At 56.9% G+C, this 19,515-nt stretch overlaps 2 protein-coding genes across 9 annotated transcripts in view; both read left to right on the top strand.

Annotated features, from left to right (window-relative positions):
* The window catches only part of Abcc8 (ATP binding cassette subfamily C member 8), a 72,496-nt gene extending 60,451 nt beyond the window's left edge, over positions 1–12,045 (top strand). For 2 of the 5 annotated variants that reach the window (XM_040736092.1, XM_005084680.4), the window contains 13 exons: positions 168–237; positions 710–867; positions 2,715–2,807; positions 6,377–6,479; positions 7,162–7,275; positions 7,570–7,690; positions 7,767–7,897; positions 8,961–9,039; positions 9,200–9,308; positions 9,596–9,699; positions 10,313–10,446; positions 10,712–10,774; positions 11,389–12,045. In XM_040736092.1, coding sequence (XP_040592026.1) covers positions 168–237; positions 710–867; positions 2,715–2,807; positions 6,377–6,479; positions 7,162–7,275; positions 7,570–7,690; positions 7,767–7,897; positions 8,961–9,039; positions 9,200–9,308; positions 9,596–9,699; positions 10,313–10,446; positions 10,712–10,774; positions 11,389–11,526 — 1,417 coding nt within the window. In that variant the 3' untranslated portion in view covers positions 11,527–12,045. Of the gene's footprint in view, positions 1–167; positions 238–709; positions 868–2,714; positions 2,808–6,376; positions 6,480–7,161; positions 7,276–7,556; positions 7,691–7,766; positions 7,898–8,960; positions 9,041–9,199; positions 9,309–9,595; positions 9,700–10,312; positions 10,447–10,711; positions 10,775–11,388 lie in introns of those variants that run through there. The other 3 variants (XR_005873330.1, XM_040736094.1, XM_040736093.1) reach the window with 3 other exon arrangements.
* A 3,078-nt stretch (positions 12,046–15,123) lies between these two features.
* On the top strand, positions 15,124–18,595 carry Kcnj11 (potassium inwardly rectifying channel subfamily J member 11). Of its 4 annotated transcripts, none has more exons than XM_040736103.1 (2): positions 15,124–15,185; positions 16,209–18,595. In XM_040736103.1, exon 2 carries the CDS (start codon positions 16,225–16,227, stop codon positions 17,134–17,136), a length of 912 nt encoding a protein of 303 aa, XP_040592037.1. In that variant the 5' UTR covers positions 15,124–15,185; positions 16,209–16,224; the 3' UTR covers positions 17,137–18,595. The 4 variants fall into 4 exon arrangements, with proteins under 4 accessions (XP_040592037.1, XP_012979585.1, XP_012979584.1 ...); XM_013124131.3 differs by having other exon boundaries at positions 15,135–15,243; XM_013124130.3 differs by lacking the exon at positions 15,124–15,185 and adding an exon at positions 15,573–16,037.
* The last annotated feature ends 920 nt before the right edge of the window (positions 18,596–19,515 follow it).

Genomic DNA, 19,515 nt, shown 5'->3' with positions numbered 1-19,515 from the left:
CTATAGGAATTCTCAAGGACGCAAGCCAGATATTTGCAGTCCCGCAATGGCAGCTGCTCCTAGGAGGCCTGGCCCACAGATGGTTCTAGAGACATTTAAATCAAATAGCTGCCGTCATTCCATAAACAAATTAAATCAATCAATAAATAATGGTTCTTGCCTCTTAGGTTCTTTGAGACCACACCCCTCGGGAGTATCCTGAACAGATTTTCATCCGACTGTAACACCATTGACCAGGTATTGACTATGCATGCTTTCCCTGGGACCCCTGGGAGCTTCTCCTCTTAGATGCTAGCCTCTCTGCATAGATGGTCAGATCCCAGTGGGAACCCAGTGTCCCTGTGGGGGGGAGCGTAGTGTTCCTATCTGAGGGACACTGCCTCAGGGTCTGGGACCTCCCTTGAGGGCTTCATAAGTCTGAAGGGAAAGCAAATCATTCTGGCTTCCGTCTATCTAAGATTCGCTTGGCTCATTCGGGAAGGTTCCAAGGTACTCTGAATATCCACTTGGGTTCAACCTATCTCCTTCACTGACTTATCTTACGAGACAGTGAGGAAGCAGTCTAGATTCCTGCCCTCAGAGAGCTTGCAGGGTAGCTAGACAGACACACAATGAGTGTGCAACAAAATGGGAGGCAGACATGGTGACAAATAGTACTCCGAAGAGTCTAATACAGAAACGTCCCCAACTGTCACCCCTGTCTCCTCAGCACATCCCATCCACGCTGGAGTGTCTGAGCCGGTCCACCCTGCTGTGTGTCTCCGCCCTGACTGTCATCTCCTATGTCACACCCGTGTTCCTCGTGGCCCTCTTACCCCTAGCTGTTGTGTGCTACTTCATTCAGAAGTACTTCCGAGTGGCATCCAGGTGACAGCCGCATTTCTAGTCTGGCGGGTGGAGGTGGGAACGGGGATGGGAGGTCCTTTGCGATTGGTGGTTTGGGACGCTTGCCAGAGTCATCGTCGTAAAAGGGATAGAGTTGTGTTTTCCCCGGATTGAAAACAGAGATAACCATTAGGAATGAAGGAAATGGCTTCCCTAATGTGCCACCTGTCCGCATACGCTCTACAGCCCATATCTCATTGTTTCCTTGGGAGATGTGGTCAGGGACGGCATTCATTGCTAGTGCAGGGTTAACACTCGTCCACTCATTTGTCCCCAGGGGTCCCCATGAGGATTGTATGGTCCCAGGAGCCAAGCTGGTCTCTAACAGGGGCACAGATGGCACCTGATGGGGGAGGTGGGGTGGACTAGGGCTCTTGCAGTCACTCTCACGGGTCATATCTGTCCTTGTGAGGGTAGGCACACCACACACACACACACACACACACACACACACACACACACACACACACACACACACACACATCTTTCCTGCTCAGAGTATGCTAGAAAATTCTCTAGAGAGTTCTTCCTAATAGTGATTTTGTTGAACTCACTGATTCAAACAATTAAAATGAAAACTTAAAAGGCCCTCTAGCCTACAATTACTCAAACTGCCAGTTGCAGCCATCATTGAATCAATATCCTGATTCAGAACCAGCATGTTAAAAACAGTGAGGCGGAACTGAGGTCAGGAATGGGTCGGGGTAGAGCACTTGCCTGCCAAGCTCCAGGCATTGGGTTTCATTCCCAACACCATGAAAAATTCATAAGCACATGAATGATGTATGTGTGCTTGCATACACACACATGTGTATGTATGCATTCTATTTTGATCTATAACATAAATTATCAGACTGTATTCATAACAGCTCTGTGAAACCTTTGCTGTGGTCATGAAAACATGCGTTCTTATTGGTGATACAAAAATGTACTTTTTTACTTCAGGTAATGTTCATAAAAGTTAAGTACCTTTCCCAAGGACATATAGTTGATAAGAAACAAGTAAAATACTGCTTGGCAATAATAATCATTATGATTAAATGCATTTATTACCCTAATCACCTGCCCGTAGTAATCAACATTGTATAAATGGATTTTTGTCCGAATGGTCCAGAACTTCCAAACACCCAGCGGGGACATTCTGCACTGACACTAGCAAAATGGCAGTGTCTTTCCAGACATTGTACCACACTGTGCACTTTGAGTATTTCCACACACTGCAGTACAAGCTGTCCCACGAAGCTCTCTCTGCCAAGGAAGCCCTGTTCGCCCCAAGCCTGTTGCCTGCCTCTTGGATCAGTGTCTAGGGGAGCTACTTCTTGTGTCCCAGCTGGCCTACCTGGCATTTGGTGCATGACTACAGGGAGCAGGAGGCCCCTTGTTGCCATGGAGACCTGTAGCCTCCTCTTCCCACCCTCAGAACTAAATATTTAGGACCTGGCCTAGGATGCCCTGGGGCCTGTCGTGGTTCTTAGGAAACCAGGAGTTGAGACTCAAAATATGATCTTTGTGTTCCTTTGGCCAGTTGTCCCACTCCCACGGTGTCCCTCTGTGAAGTGGAATCAGCCCCCCGTGCCCCATCTCAGTGCCAGGCATGAGGTGGGCACTGCCCAGGGTGGCAGGGTGACCTGGGCTTAGCCGGCTCTGTTGAAGTACGCCACGTAAACGTTGTGTTGTCTGCAGCGGCGTGAGGGGGCCATCCCATCGCTGTGGCTCTCAGCGAGCTAGCGAGAAGCTGGGGCTGGGAGAGGGAAAGCTGCCCAGCCTGGTGGCTGTGGCTGCTGAGGATGAGTACGAGCCACCCTCCTAATCCCCGTCGTCTGCCACAGGGACCTGCAGCAGCTGGACGACACGACGCAGCTCCCGCTGCTCTCACACTTTGCTGAAACTGTGGAGGGACTCACCACCATCCGTGCCTTCAGGTGCAAGCCCAGAGCCACCCCCAAGGGAGGCGTGGAGGGGAGTGGGGGGGGCTGGCCTCGGGGCCACGGGTCATGAGACTCAAGCCAAAGGATCTAAGTCGCACCTTAGGCCTTGGGCAATGTCCATGAGCAGGGACAGGCCGTGTGGACTCCAGATGTAGACTCGTAGCCTGCAGACACGCTACAGGCCTCTATATTAAAGTAGGACATGACCAGCTCGGAACAAAGCTGACCACGCAGACAAGGCCCTTACACCTAGAGTCAGCTCTGAGGCACTTCCTTAATGCTCTGTCACCAAACGCTGTGCCGAGAGCCACTTCTGTCCGTTCTGCTGTGGCCCTAGGGGCTGAGCATGATTCCCACTGCCCAGATAGGGAAACTGAGGCACTGAGCAGTCACATGACCTCTCTGGGAAATGCCCCCACAAAGCCCAGGTTTGAGGCCACTCACCCATCTGACACACTGAGTGCCACTCGTGTGAACCAGTGCCAGGCACTGGAGATGCATCACATGCCCACAGCCCCAGAGGCATTTACCGTCCCCATAGACCATGTGGCTCCCGCTCTACTAGACATGGGAGCACAGAAGGGACACGGGCAGGGAGAGACTCTTAGAGGAACTGTTACGGAAGCTGTGACCCAGGGGCCGAGTAAGGGTTCACCCGCACAGGGGAATTTTCTGCAAGTTCAATGGCCCTGGCACCGCCCCACCACCCTGAGTGGTGGTCTTGGGCTGGGAGCATCTGAGGCTATCAGGGACTAGAGAAGACCCTTGCCCCTCACAGCCAAGTAGTGGTTGGGACTCCTGGAGCCTCTGCTCGCCCTCCCAACCAGACCAGAGACCCCTGACTCATGTAGTTGGGCCCTCATCTCCAAGCTAACCCAGAGGGTGACAAGAGGTTATTTTTAGAATAGCACAGCCGCATGGCAATAAACCATGTGCCGCTAAGCCCTGTGTCTGGAGCAACCCTAGGCCTTAAGGACCGGCTGAGGGTACAAGGCTTTCATCTCTTCCCCTACCAGTATGTCCGAGGTCAGCCCTAGAGGGTTGCCCTGGGCTTTGGCACAGGCTGTACTCGCTCCTGGGACAAATGGGCCTGTGGGAATTCACCTCTTAGTTCTCATCTGAGGAAAGCAGAGCTGTGCCCTAGCCCGGGCTACATTCCCTGGCCAGCCCTCGGCCCCCACGAGCCTGTCCGTCCCACACAGAAGTCCCGAAGCCTGGCACAGGGCTCCAGACTCGAGTTGCTTCACCTCTGGGCCTGGCCTCTGCTCCACGTTTTAAAACTGGTCCAGAGGCCCTTGGGACAGGCCCTGGCATCACAGACTGGCTTTTAGTGGGCTAGACTGCTGAGCAGATCCCTGCATCACCACTCAGCTTCAGACCAAGGCCAGGACTCAGACCGAGTCTGTGGTCAGCCACGGCTTAGTCCACACCCTGCTCGTGGTGGTGAATGCTGCTTCCTAGGTTTGAATAGAAGACTTTTAATCACTGCCGTATGTGTCTAATTTCCTGGCTTTGGCCCAGAAGCCTACCCCATGGAAGCTAACTAGCATTATTGACTTCATGCCGGTGGAGTGCCAAGGGCTAAATACTGCATATGAGTTACTAACAGTCATCCTCAATATAGCCACATGACATCGGTGTGGGCTTAAAACCCAGGCTGCTCGCCCTAGGCAGCAGCATCAAGACAACTTTCCATTGTGTGGCATCAGATAATCACTTCTTGGGCCTGCCATACAGAAGCAAAGTCAGAAGAAGCTGAGAAACCCAGCCCAGCTGCCCCCCTTCAGGGGATGCAGTGCTGTCCCCAATGATGCCGTGGGAGCTTGATGAGGCTGTGACAGAAACGGCAGTTTCCACAGTGCCCTGCACTGGACTTGGGGTGCTGCAGAGGCCCTCAGTCTGTGTTGAACATCAGTGTCCCCGTGACGTTAGCCCATGAAGGAGCCTTGAGCCTAGCATGCTCGTGGCGCTTGGGTGCCAGACTGGGTTTGCACTGCTCTGGAGCTCCTTCCCAGTTCTTAGGGGCATAGCTGTCACCCGCCTCGAATTCCCTGTCACGCACACAGGCCCTCACACCCCATACACTGCTCCTCACCTCTCGGGCACACACGCAGACACACACACCAACATCTGCTTTCTCAAATCTTTCTCATGCCAAGACTCACACCTCAGACCTGTCACCCACCCACACAGATCTACCTCTTGGCTGTGCAATACACATTCCCCCACACCTCAAGAGATGCCCTTTGTCGTCCTCAGATGCTTGACCTCTTCCCAGAAATAATTCAAGGGCAAACCGTTTCAGGGGTGGGCATATGGCCAACAAGGCATGGGGCCCTCTCAGTCCCAAAGTTTGGTTTTTCCCAGTTTGGTGTCAAGATGGCTTTTCGTGGTCTATTGGTTCAGCATAGAACAAGTACGTCTAGGTCTGAAGGAGGTGGCAGAGGAGCCCAGATCATCAGAGGAGGCAGATCTGTGTACCGTGGTGTAGGAAAAATATGACAAGGGCCTGGAGGATAAGACAGAAAGCCAGAGAGATCTTTGTCCCGCAAGATCCTACCTACCCGAGAGGGCCCGGCCTCTTAAGAGTGTCAGCTCGCTTGTCCCACTAATCTGACAGTGTCAGGCTTCGGAGCTGGGCAGACACTTCCCATCCTCACACATCCCTCAGGCAGCTAGACCATAAACAGCTAGAGGAGGGAGTATGCAAGCCGACTCTAAGCAGCTAACAGGCTACAGAGACAGGGTTATACAGGAAGCAGCGGTAGCCACTGGGGGGAGGGGAGGAGCCAGGGGATGGCCACTGGGGGGAGGGGAGGAGCCATGGGGTGGCCACTGGGGGGAGGGGAAGGGGAGGAGCCATGGGGTGGCCACTGGGGGAGGGGAGGAGCCAGGGGATGGCCACTGGGGGGAGGGGAGGAGCCATGGGGTGGCCACTGGGGGGAGGGGAAGGGGAGGAGCCATGGGGTGGCCACTGGGGGAGGGGAGGAGCCATGGGGTGGCCACTGGGGGGAGGGGAGGAGCCAGGGGATGGCCACTGTGGTGGGGGGGTAGGAGCCAGGGTGTAGCCACTTTGGGGGGGAAGCCAGAGAATGTGAGTCTGAGGAGGCAGCAGCTGAGGTCAGGCCTGAGAGTTGAGAAGGGAGCAGATTTATAAAGAGCAAGAGAGAAAGCTTCCAGGCGATGGAAAAAGCATGAGCCTGGGCTTGGGCATGGGAAATACTGCCATGAACCCCGAAGAGGCTGGGGAGGCTGCCGCATAGTGGTAGCAGGAGATGGAGTTAGCTGCACCTGGCCCCTGCCTGCAGGAGGTTCTTAATCCTGGGTGCCATTGGTGTTCTCAGTGTGACTTTGAAAGAATAAGCGTCTGCCCAGAGAGAGATGCAGGACACCTGTTAGGGATCTGATGTACTCCAGTGGGCCAGAAGCAGAAGAGAGGTGAACGGAGAGCATCAGGGACCACACGTGAGGCCGGCCTAAGAGCTGGCCTGTCTGGGGGCTGCCCAGAGATCTCCGTAATGAGAGTGCCCACCTGGACCCATCGCATCTTCTTCACACTCCAGGTACGAGGCCCGGTTCCAGCAGAAGCTTCTAGAATATACCGACTCCAACAACATCGCTTCCCTCTTCCTCACGGCAGCCAACAGATGGCTGGAAGTCCGCATGGCAAGTGCTGCCCCCGCCCCGGGGCCTGGGACAGGGTTCCGTTAGGAATGTGCAAGGGGCAGACATGGATGAAGACTAGAAGAGGAGCCAGCTGATAATGGGGACCCAGAGCCTTTCTGTCCTACAGCCCTGGTAGTCCACCGTGTCTAACCTGCGTCTTCACCCCATGTGCCCCAGCAGTGTGCCCGGATCAGGGAGCCGGGATGGGAGCAGGATGTAGACATTAAGAACAATGGAGGTTGGCGCTGGGGATGTAGCCGGTTGGGAGAGAGCTTGCCTAGTACACACAAAGCGGGGTTCAAGCCCCGCCCCGTGTTTATGGTCCCAGCACTCTGGGGATAGCAGCCGAAGGCTACAAAGTTTGAGGCCCACCTGGGCTATAAGAGCCTGTCAGGAAGGGGGTAGCTGGCGAGCGTGCCCCTTCCGTGGGCCATGTGATACATGGGGGCGCACGGCAGCCGGTGGTGAGGCACAGCTCCTCAGGAAGTAGGGTGCATAACCTTGGAGTGAGCATTAGCTCCAAGGCCTCGGCTTCCGCCAGCCCTTGTGTGTCTGCTGTGCGTTCGAGGGTGGGGCTGCGGCTCAGGCCGGCTGAGCTGCTCTCTGCCCCAAGGGTGAGGCAGGTTGAGACGCCTGTGGCTCCGACCCGCAACAGCCCAGGCCAGCTGCTGTCCTTCCTCAGGAGTACATCGGAGCGTGCGTGGTACTCATTGCGGCTGCCACCTCCATCTCCAACTCCCTGCACAGGGAACTTTCTGCTGGCCTGGTGGGCCTGGGCCTCACCTATGCCTTGATGGTGAGTGGGCGGGGCAGGGAGGAGTCGGATACAGCTCTTGGGTACCCAGGGCACTGTCCTCAACTGAAATACGGGTTTTTCAGTAAACCCGCCTAGGCTTTGCTGAAGGTGGCGGGTGAGGGGCCATGGCCATTGTAACCTCTCGTGGCTCCAGGCTGCCACTGCGCTCAGGAAATGGGTAGTCAGCAGAAGGTTTCCAGGGCTCCTAGTCCTCCCTAGAGTAAGGACAGCCATCCGGGAGGCCAAGCGGAAAACGGTGACCCCTGAGCACTTGTGACCAGCTGGCCCCGGTAGGTCTCCAACTACCTCAACTGGATGGTGAGGAACCTGGCGGACATGGAGATCCAGCTGGGGGCTGTGAAGCGGATCCACGCACTCCTGAAAACCGAGGCGGAGAGCTATGAGGGGCTCCTGGGTGAGAGCCTGCAGAGGGTATCCCCGGAGTGGGGAGGTGGCCTACGCCTGGTGGCTGACCCCAGCCTGACCCTCAGCGCCGTCGTTGATCCCCAAGAACTGGCCAGACCAAGGGAAGATCCAAATTCAGAACCTGAGCGTGCGCTATGACAGCTCCCTGAAGCCAGTGCTGAAGCATGTCAACGCCCTCATCTCCCCGGGGCAGAAGGTCAGCTGCGGTGGGCGCCCCGGGGTGGACAGCAGCCACCTGTGCCCTCTTCCCGCCCTCGGGCCCACCCCCCGCAGAGCAGCCGTCTAGGACTTCCTTGGTTTAGGGGGCTTCGTCAGGCCCCTTCCCTGCAAGGGCTCCATGGCTCGCCCTGCTGCGTCCCCTTGCCTTCAGAGCAGGGCCTCCGGCAGAGAGGGAGGCTGCCACTGTCCGGCACTCTGAGTCCTGTCCTCACACCCTGCTCACTCAGCCTCTGACAAGTCCCTCTCTCTGCCCTTGTCTCTGTCCCTCTTGGTATCCCTCTGTCTTACTGCCATTGCCTTGGGCAACGTATCTGTCCCTGCCTGTCACTTCCCCTCTGGCCCTTCCGTGTCACTGTCACGCTCCGTGTCAGTCCTTTATGTAGATTTCTCTTAGACCTAGGAACCAGGAAGCATGGGATGGGGCATGGCCCTGCTGCAGGTGGAGAAGTCAGATCCATCCCCCGCACGCCACACTCGCCACCCATTGTCCTGCCGTACAGATGCACGGGGAGGCACCCCAGGGCCCTCACTGCCTGACGGCTACCAGACAGGGTGTGGGTCTTCCCTGCAGACCCAAACCTGGGCTTGCACAGCTTGCCATCTCTACCTGAGCTCTACTCTCGGGTCCCCGAGAAAGCCCCCTGTAAACCCACCACGGGAAGGGTCCAGCCTGGCCAAAGAGAAGCCGGTCAGGACACCAAGGCGAGAGGAGATGCTGCATGTACCCCTGCACACCCCAGGGTCACGGCGCTGTGACCCCCACACCCGGCACACCCTAGGGCCACGGCAATGTGACCCCCACACCCGTGCACACCCCAGGGTCACGGCGCTGTGACCCCCACACCTGGCATACCCCAGGACCACACTGTGACCCCCACACCCGGCACACCCCAGGGCCACACTGTGACCCCCACACCTGGCACACCCTAGGGTCACAGCGCTGTGACCCCCACACCCAGCACACCCCAGGGCCACACTGTGACCCCCCCACGCCCGTGCACACCCCAGGGCCCAGCGTCCTCCTGCTTCTCTGCTTCCAGATCGGGATCTGCGGCCGCACAGGCAGCGGGAAGTCCTCCTTCTCCCTGGCCTTTTTCCGAATGGTGGACATGTTTGAAGGTGATTTGTGTGTGCACTGCCATGCATGTACACGAGGCAAAACCTCATCCTGACCTCTAGTTGGGCTGTCCCAGGAAACCCTCTCTACCCCCGCTGGGACCCATTCCCAGCGCCGCTCCCACCCTGGTGGCACTTGACCTGTGGCATCGTCACCACACAGGGCGCATCATCATTGATGGCATCGACATCGCCAAGCTGCCACTTCACACGCTGCGCTCACGCCTGTCCATCATCCTACAGGACCCCGTCCTCTTCAGCGGCACGATCAGGTGAGAGCCTGCGGGCCTGTCCCAACCCCGGGCCAGCTTTGCTCTCTGAGCGCAAGATGGGAAGTCCTCAGAGGACAGCCGCCTTCACGGCCCTCCTCATCAGGCTCAAGCAGGCCCTGCGGGCCCGTGCCAGCCGGCTCCGCCAAGTGCTTCTGTCCCTGACACCCACGGCTCAGCCCGCCCGTCCCAGCTCTAGGTGGTCAGCCACAGCCGCCGCCCTTCCTCAAGCCCTGCCTGGAAGGGAAGGCAGAGCCTTGCTCCCTGAAGACTATCTGTGCCTCCCCCAGATTCAACCTGGACCCCGAGAAGAAATGCTCAGACAGCACACTGTGGGAGGCCCTGGAGATCGCCCAGCTGAAGCTGGTGGTGAAGGCACTGCCAGGAGGCCTAGGTGACCGCTCCTTGCGCAGATGGCCCTGGGGGACTTCACAGCCTTGGCTAAGATGAGGCCCAATGGTGGAGCCTCAAATCTAGCTAGAACTCAGTGACCATGTAGTCCCACCTCTTATCATACAGGGCTCAGAGGTCGGTTTGCCTCTGGTCGCACAACTCACCTAGCTCAGAGTCTAGCACAAGGGCCCCTGGGAGATAGATTGCAAGTCCCTCACACCACACTGTATCTTCAACCCTGCCTTGCCTACCTGCCTCCCTGAGGAGAGGAGTTACAGTGGACATAGAGACAAGGTATGCATCATATAGCCGGTTGGGAAGATGCCGGCCCGGGCCAGGGGGAGTCAGAGCCATGGTGTAGGCACTGTGAGGCCAGACAAGCTTTGACGTCACTGGTTCATCCATCTGGCCCAGGGTTCACCAGGATGGCCACTGCACATTGCATCCATGCCAATGGAATCCCTGTTGTATCAGACACACCATCCCTGCACATACCCTGACACAGCCGCATCCGTGGGCCCTGTAATACACCCCCTTAGAATTCCCAAGCCGTGGGGCCACTTCCCTCACAGCCAGAGTTAACTCAGCCCTGCCCCTCCAATGTCTGCTCCCAGATGCCATCATCACAGAAGGAGGGGAGAATTTTAGCCAGGGCCAGAGGCAGCTGTTCTGCCTGGCCCGGGCCTTCGTGAGGAAGACCAGCATCTTCATCATGGATGAAGCAACCGCCTCCATCGACATGGCTACGGTTGGTCCTTGGGATGGCATGTTGGGGAACAGTTGGCACAGAGTGGTCTTAAGCCTCAAGTTGATGTTCAAGGGCTATGTGGCAAAGGCAGATTCAGCCCATGAGTGTTGGGGACCTGGTCAGTCCTCTGAGACTAGAGCCGGAGGGAAGATGGGCGTAGAGCTAGGAGCTGGGGTGGATGGGAGCTGGGCCCCGTGATCCCCGAACCATCCCCGACCCCATCCATGAGCATGTGAGCCACCAGCTACTACCTCCACCCCGACAGGAGAACATCCTCCAGAAGGTGGTGATGACAGCCTTCGCAGACCGCACGGTGGTCACCATCGCGGTAAGGGGCCGTTAGAGTCACCAGAGGGCTGATCCTGGGGTGCTAAGGACAGGGAGTCTAGAGAGCCGGCAGGAGGACATTGCAGAATTCTGGGTGTCTAAGATATCGGCACCTTTACCTGCTTCAGGCCCCTATGTCTCTGGATTCCAAGATACACGTTCCCTAAGCCCCGGGAGCTAGGTGGCGGGAGGACGGGGCTGCTTCCCATTGAAAGTGAGAGCCTGGGAAGTCTGTAGTTCTTGAAGCCTGGAGGTGGGGGCAGAGCTAAGGCTTCACAGAGGAGAAAAGAGTAGAGGGTTTGGGTCACAGCCACTCCAGACAGGACACTGTGCTGTGGAGACTGCTTTCCTAGCAAGTATGAAGCCATGGGTTCAGTCCCCAGCACTGCAGAAACGGGGTGTGGTGGTGATACTGTCATTCTAGCACTTAGGAAGGAGAAGGGAGAGCAAAAGCTTGAGCTTATCCTTGGCCGCATAGTTAGCCTCAGGTCTGTCGGGGCTACGTGAATAAAAGGGGTTAGGGGACATGGATGCCATGAATCTCCAGGCTGGGGGAGGACAGGCTTCCTCGGATGTCCTGCCCACCGCGCTAACCAGCCCCGCCTGCCCACCCAGCATCGTGTGCACACCATCCTGAGTGCAGACCTGGTGATGGTCCTCAAGAGGGGTGCTATCCTGGAGTTTGACAAGCCAGAGACACTCCTCAGCCAGAAGGACAGCGTGTTCGCCTCCTTTGTCCGTGCGGACAAGTGACTTACCGGAGCCAAAGTGCCATCCCGCGCCTCGCTCGCTTGCCTAGGATTTCTAACTGCAAATCACTTGTAAATAAATTAATTATTTGCTACTGGAGGCCCTGGCTCTGTGGAAGGGGCAGCAGTGTCCCGTGAGTGCAGGGAACCAGCCTGCCTTTGGAACCAAGCAGACCTGAAGATGCCATGTGAACAGAGGCAAAACCATGTTCCTGCTCTGTCGGGCAGTTCCAGACGCCTTAGCAAAACGCCACAGTCTGGATGGCTTTTCACAGCAAAAATGCCTTTGTCCCTGTCTTGGAGACTGAGTCAAGATCAAGGTGCTGGATGCTTTGGTTTCTCCTGAGGCCTCTTTAGCCTTTCGCGGTGTTCTCACAACCTCTCAACCCCGCCCTTTCTCTCTCCCCACCCGTCTGTTTTTCCTCTAAGTCACTAGGCATATTGGATTAGCTACCCACAACCTCACTGAGCCGTAATTCCCTCCTCATGGGCCCGGGCCACAAATAAATAAGTGGGGACTGCATCCTATGAATTCAGGGATGGCATTCGGTCTACAGCAGGGGTGGTAATGACTCAGAGGCAGCCCTATCAGATGAAGGGGCGGGTCTCCATCCAGCTGGGACTCTTTCTTGCTCACCTGGGTTATCATGGTGGGATCTGGCACCCAGCCTCTCCACTCACAGGAACTTAACAAGGCTAAACAAGAACTTGGGTCACTGTGGTATACGACTGACCAGAAGTGACCTGGAGGAATGCTACTCCAGGTCTCTGACATGGGGGGTACCTTCATTTCTCAATCCTACTTCCTCTCTCCACCTGGTGACAGATGGCTAGTAGCAGCTTCGATATACATCCTGTCCCAGAGCAACCAGGGGGAAATGAGGCGTTCTCTCCCAGGACTCCAGTAAAGTCCTAGGACCATATCCCAGTGACTCACCTGGTCACATCCCCACCCCCACCCTGTCATTTGACAGAGGTCTAGAATACTCTGCTGGCTAGGCCAGGATCCCATGCCACTATCTCTACCTCCCTCCTCCTCACAAGTGGGAGAACAGTAGTCCCCAAGCAGTCCCTATACAAGTCAGCCAGGTGGTGACTCAAAGATACCAGTGACCAGACACCAGGAGACCAAAACAACAGCTTGTCCCAACCCCATTGGCATCAGGGGACAGGAATGTAACCATCTCCGGCCAGGAAGTGGCAGGTGCTTATTTACATATCATTTGGTTATAATTTGCATAGTGCCTGCAGCACTGGCTTATGAGACCCTGGGGTTGCAGACTTAGGTCTTAGGTCTTCATAACTCAGGGCTGCCAGAGGGCCCGAGCTCTATAATGTAAGGAAAGCTCACCAGTCACAAGAGGGAGCCGACCACAAGCCAAGTACCAGGACACAGAGGAACTCAAGGGAAAGCTCAACCTGGCAGGCTGCCTGGGAAAGAAAGGCAGGATTCGTGTTGGGTGTAGGAGGGAGGAAATTAGATAATCAGAAAGACAGAGGGATGGAAAGGCAGGGATCGTACAGCAAGAGTGAACGAGTGACGGAGTGCCAAGGGTTTCATGTGGGGCGTGGAAGGGGTAAGGGCAGCAGGGTGGCATCGAAGACCCTTAATGCTAGGACAGTGAGTGCAGGATAGGCATCTGGGGGAAAGACTTGACAAGCACAGTGTTTGGGGAGTCGGCTGTGAGCAATGGGGAAATCAGAGTAGAGAGCTGAGCCCTTTGGGCAAGACACCCAACCTCAAGACACCCAGCCTCAAGACACCCAGCCTCCTCTCTCCCGGGGCAGGGACTGGCTAAGGCCATACCCAAGCGCAGGGTCCGCCTTTCCAGCCCTAAGAAGCCTGTACAGGCCCAGCAGTTCCTGCCGTTCTGGACTCCCAGGAGAAGACACAGGGAGGGTTAAGGGACTCCACCCTGCCGGGGGAGAAATGCCCACACCAAGGAAGCAGCGGAGGAACTGTATGCCAAGGCCATCCTGGTCCACATCCCTCCATGATGATCTAACTAGTGGCCCACCAACTCAGACTTGCACCTTTTCACTATGTGGCCATCTCTGGCCACTGTCACCAGAACAGACTCTCGCATATGTCAAGCAGAGCCTGCCTCTGTCCACTCTATCCTGGTACTACCCATTGGGCCAATCAAACCTACTACCCATTCTTCCTTCACCACCAGGGACTTCTGCAAAAATGTCCAAAATTCCTGGCCCTTTCCCAGGGTCCTTTTTTGATGGCTAAAAGTTGAGGTGGCTCAGAGATTTCCTGTGTAACTGTGCCCTCGGACTTTCTATTCTCCACTCAACTTGGTTTTTTTGTTGTTGTTTTTTTTCTACTCAACTTGTTTTATGTTCCATGGTTTAGGCATAAAGCCCCATCAGCATAGTGATGACCTCACTCTTTACAGCAGGGTCTACTCAACCTATAGGCAGATTTGGAGAGAAGGAAGATAACTCTCTCTGAAAGTCCCCTACTCAATATGAAAACGTTCCATGTTGGCCCGAATTTCCAGTACCACTATTACTCAAACCCTCACACTAGCTACACAGTGGGTAGGGGTTTATCTCAAAGGGTCTGAGCCCCAGAGCCGGCCGTCGCATTACAGGTGACCCAGCAGCCCTCAGGGGCCACTCGAGGGTGGCATCTGCAATGGAAACATCACCACCGATTTTGACAATAACCTGGGCCACCCACTCTGTGCCCAAGCTAACCCTAAAATGGCTGCTCAGGCCCAAACCCCTCCCAGGGCTAAAGGGGAAGAAATCGGGCTAAAGCTATACAAGATACAAAGCAAATGCTGGCAGAACTAAGCCTCTTAAGACTCAGGGGTGGAAGTCGGGGCCTTGGTCTGCACCTGCAGCCCCAGCACTCTGGACATGAAGGCAGGAGGGTCAGAAGTTCAAAGCAAGTTTGAAGCCACCCTGGGCTACAAGAAATCCTGTCTCAAATAGGTAAACGGGCAAATAAATGAATAAATGTAGGATCAGGAATAACCCCCAAATGGAAGAATCGTCAGTTGAGAAGCCCTGAGGCTAATGTTTTTTGTTTGTTTGTTTGTTTGTTTTTTGTTTTTGTTTTTGTTTTTTTTGGTTTTTCGAGACAGGGTTTCCCTGTGGCTTTGGAGGCTGTCCTGGAACTCACTCGGTAGACCAGGCTAGTCTCGAACTCACAGTGATCCGCCTGCCTCTGCCTCCCGAGTGCTGGGATTAAAGGCGTGCGCCACCAACGCCCGGCTGAGGCTAATGTTTTATCTCAGCCCAGTCCTGGGACCAGCGATGAAAACCTCTCACTTGCCTTCTTCCCCCGGGAATCAAGTGCTGTGTGAGAGACACGTAACACCGAATTACGGACCGGGGGAAATAGAAGCCTGGGCTCCAGGGGCTGCTGAGCCAGACTAGGAGAATTTCACAAAAGGAGCTTCTTGAGAGCCATGCATACGAAGAGAGTCCTCCGGCCAGGATGAGGGTGGGACAAGACTCCTCTGTGGGCGGGGCTTATGCCCAGGCCCTCCCCGTCCTCCGCTCGGGAGAGGATCCGGCGCCCCCTGGCGGCGGACGCTGCGCTCGCTCTCGGGAGCCCCCCGCCCGCAGCCTCCCACCCCCACCGCGCACGGGTCGGCGCCCGAGGACCGCCTCCTAGACACACGCCCGGGAAGCCGGCCGCGAGTGAGCACCGGAGTGGGAGGGGGCGGGGAGGTGGCCGCGACTTGAGCAGCAGGAGCAGGTGCGGCGGCGACAGGCGGGGCGGGGACGGAGCGGCGGGGACCGCGGGCGGGCGGGCGGCAGGGCAGCAGGGAGGCCGCGACGCGGAGCCATCCGGGCCTGGGCGGCAGGGGGCGAGGGGATCCCGAGCGCAGCTGGTCGCGGGGTGGTGACTCGAAGGGCGCGGGATCCCAAGGAGACTGAGAGGTCGAGAGCTGGAGGAAGGATCGAGAGAGCCACGGGGGCGCTAGGGGAGGGGCGGGGTGGGAAATCGGGGGCACGCCGGCAGGGGAGACCGGGTCAAGAAGTGAAGCTGGGGTCTGGAGGGGACAGGGTGGGTGGGGCCAGAGAACAGCCGGGATGGAGTGAGGAGCGGGGAACAGGAAGACACGGAGGTGATAAGTTCTGAGGTCGCTTAAGAAGAAAGGCTGGGCCGGGGAAGGGGAGTCCAGGGGCGGTCCAGGCGTGGTGGTGTATGGCCGAGCAGGGATCCAGGGCCAGGTGGAGCGAAGGCTGGGCTGGGGGTTCAGTACGCAATGAGCAGGTGGAGCCGGCATCTGACGCTGGTGTTGTAAAGAGAAGCAGGACCCAGCTGGGGGCATATCAGGCGAGCCGGGTCGGTACAAGTTTAGGGCAGGCGGAGGAGGAGAGAGCTCAAAGAGGGGACCCCCCAGAGAGGCCATAGAGCAAGTCAGGGCAGTGCCCCCCATGGGGGAAGCCCCTTCCTGGGGCCAGCGGAGCCATGCTGTCCCGAAAGGGCATTATCCCCGAGGAGTATGTGCTGACCCGGCTGGCGGAGGACCCTACAGAGCCCAGGTACCGTGCTCGGGAGAGGAGGGCCCGCTTCGTGTCCAAGAAAGGCAACTGCAACGTCGCCCACAAGAACATTCGAGAGCAGGGCCGCTTCCTGCAGGATGTGTTCACCACGCTGGTGGACCTCAAGTGGCCCCACACGCTGCTTATTTTCACCATGTCCTTCCTGTGCAGCTGGCTGCTCTTCGCCATGGTCTGGTGGCTCATCGCCTTCTCCCACGGTGACCTGGCCCCCGGAGAGGGCACCGCCGTGCCCTGCGTCACAAGCATTCACTCCTTCTCGTCCGCCTTCCTCTTCTCCATCGAGGTCCAGGTGACCATTGGTTTCGGCGGGCGCATGGTGACGGAAGAATGTCCCCTGGCCATCCTCATTCTCATCGTGCAGAACATCGTAGGGCTGATGATCAATGCCATCATGCTGGGCTGCATCTTCATGAAGACGGCCCAGGCGCATCGCAGGGCGGAAACCCTCATCTTCAGCAAACATGCCGTGATCACCCTGCGCCACGGCCGCCTCTGCTTCATGCTTCGGGTGGGGGACCTCCGCAAAAGCATGATCATCAGCGCCACCATCCACATGCAGGTGGTGCGCAAGACCACCAGCCCCGAGGGTGAGGTCGTGCCTCTCCACCAGGTGGACATCCCCATGGAGAACGGCGTGGGTGGCAACAGCATCTTCCTGGTGGCCCCGCTCATCATCTGCCACGTCATCGACTCCAACAGCCCTCTCTACGACCTGGCTCCCAGTGACCTGCACCACCACCAAGACCTGGAGATCATTGTCATCCTGGAAGGCGTGGTAGAAACCACAGGCATTACCACCCAGGCCCGCACCTCCTACCTAGCTGACGAGATTCTATGGGGGCAGCGCTTTGTCCCCATTGTGGCCGAGGAGGACGGCCGATATTCTGTGGACTACTCCAAATTTGGTAACACCGTTAAAGTGCCCACACCACTCTGCACAGCCCGCCAGCTTGACGAGGACCGCAGCCTGCTGGACGCCCTGACCCTCGCCTCTACGCGGGGGCCCCTGCGCAAGCGCAGTGTAGCTGTGGCGAAGGCCAAGCCCAAGTTTAGCATCTCTCCGGATTCCCTGTCCTGAGCTGCGGTCCCTCGGGCCCCCACTTACTTATGTGGGCGCACGGAGAGTAAAGTGTGGTATGTAGAGTGGACGGGGTGTGAGCCCGTTGGCCAGGTGGGGGTCCGGTGTGAGACCAAACCCTCCACGGCTCAGCCTCGCTGCCCGGGGTGTTACAAGGCACTTGTCACTATGCTATTTCTGGCCACAGCAGGAGCCTGTACCGGGTTATTTTTGTTCCTGCTCCTCCCAGGCCCGGCTTGGGACCGGCTTACCCCTGTCTCTCTGCCCAGCGTTGGGGAGACTGTAGGAGGTGCAGGGCTCCCAGAGCTAAGACCCTGGCCCTTCATCCTGCCACAAGCAGACAGATAGCTGGGGGAGAGCAGCCCCCAAGTTGGGCACCTACTGCTGTTTCCGTAGCTGCTAAGAAATACCTGGCCAGGCCTACTCATGCCCTGTAAAAGGGATAGCTTAAGGCTCCAGCCAGCCAGAGGAGGAGGTGGGTGTCAGAGCATGGGAGCCAGGGGCCCACTCAGACAGGCCAGGGTGCCTTTGCCTAGGCTCCCCTCCATAGGGCAGACTTGTGCCCAGAGAGGGGGCAAGGCAGGAGTTAAATGGCTGGAGACCCCGTGTCCCTGTCCTCCTGCCTCATTTCCCTGAGGCTGGGAAGTGGGGTGCTGGGCAAACACTGGCAGGCCTGGCTGAGAGGCAGAGAAGGGTCCTGCGCCTGCCATACAAGACGCACTTCAGGCAGAACTCTGTTCCCGACTCTCCATGGGTAGCCGTGAGTCACTTTGTCTGGAGGATGTTGGTGGGTAGGTGTGGCTTGTCTCAGTTGCTAGAAAAAGAAACACTGGAAAGTTCAGGGGTGAGGGAAGGGGTCCTCCAGGCAGAGGCCCTTGGGCTTCACCTGAGCCGGGATTCTCAGAGCAGTGCCATGTGTCCTTCCCAGAATTCCACTGCCCCATTGTCAATAAAGCCCTCCCGTCTGTGACCTGAACTCTGGGCTTTTCTTGTGGTGAGGCAGTGGGCACGCTGATGGAAAAAGAAGAGGGTGTTGCCAGCATCTGCCACCCGACATGGCCCTGTCAGGGAGGCCAGGAAAGCTGGCTCTCCTTCCCTGGCCTCAGGAGGACTATACCCCCCCCCCACCAACCAGCGCTCAGTCTGGCTATCTTAGCCATTTGACCTCCACCAGACATCATGGGCGAAAAGGGCCTGGCCTCCCTCCTGAGACTCAGTTGCAAGGTGGAGGAACCCATGGGAAGGAGGGGCAGGGAGTTCTGGGCTCCAATCGGGGTATTGTTTGGCTCAAATCCTGGGTGCAGGCGTGCGGCTCTGACTCAGTTGTCTCGTCCGTGTTAATAGTCCCTACCTCATCGAGTTGACTCGGGAGCAGGTGAAAGCACATGTAACACGCTTCAGAAGTGCCTGGTCTATAACAAGTCCTCAATAAATGCTAACTGTTGTGGTGGCTGCTGAACCAGCCGCGTGGTGGGAACTCACTAAGCCTGCGCTGAGACAACACGGTGTTTTTCCACTGCCTCTCCGTGATCTCCGCCTGGTCTGACTCCTTGCATGCTGCCTCTCCCAGTCTCACCCGTCTGCAGGGCTGGTCTCCTTGTCTCTGCAGCCCCCCATTGCAGTCCACCTGCTCCTCATCTGTCCCACAGCCACCCAAGGGGGCTGAGAAGAGTGGGGACCATCAACTACTGTGTGAAATAGCTTGTGGCTCCCTGTCTCCCAGTCAAGGGTGGTCTCCTCTGCTGGCAGCCATGGAAACCCCAGGCCGGTGATTCTCCTTGACCATCCCTGGAGAGAGAGGCTCTTCTCTCCTCTGTGCTGTGGGCCGTCTTCTTCTCCTGTCTTTAAGGGTCCCTAAACATCCCTAAGTTCACATCTCCTCCAGGTCAGTGCCAAGTCAGCATCTGGAACTGACAAGATGCTCAACGAAATAATAAATGGCGACTGGATGGGTTGTGCGCATGATCCGGGAGGGTCTGCCTCAGGATGCTCCGAAGGCAGGGATGGCCAGCCAGGAGAAAATTAAAAAAAAAAAAAAAAGCCCCTCAGAATCTCTTTAGGACTGGGAGTGACGAATCAGGTGCAGTATCTGTTCTGGGATTCAGTTCAGCTATCCCTGAGGCCACGGGGAGGAGCTAGAGTCACTTGTAAAATCTGCTGAGTAGCAGCAGCAGCCTTGGTGTGCCTTCCAAATAACCTTCTTGTCAACTCCCAGATAAGCCTGAAGCCGGTAGAAATGATGTTATGGTGCCACCTGCTGACCACAGAGAAGACCTACAAGAGCCCAGGAAATGTGGGCTGCTGGTCCTCTGATGTACACTACTACGAGAGATCCCAAGCTTTAAAGTTTAGCTCAGGGAGGAACTAGAAAATCCAAAT

The sequence above is a fragment of the Mesocricetus auratus genome, unplaced genomic scaffold, assembly GCF_017639785.1.
Source record: "Mesocricetus auratus isolate SY011 unplaced genomic scaffold, BCM_Maur_2.0 Super-Scaffold_100054, whole genome shotgun sequence".
Lineage (NCBI taxonomy): Eukaryota > Metazoa > Chordata > Mammalia > Rodentia > Cricetidae > Mesocricetus > Mesocricetus auratus.
The sequence above is the reverse complement of the archived record's forward strand: the minus strand, read 5'-3'. Positions and strand labels throughout refer to the sequence as shown.

What these genes read in the sequence shown, in the direction of transcription:
- Kcnj11 (XM_005084682.4), top strand. Translation starts at nt 15,964, where the DNA reads ATGCTGTCCCGAAAGGGCATTATCCCCGAGGAGTATGTGCTGACCCGG.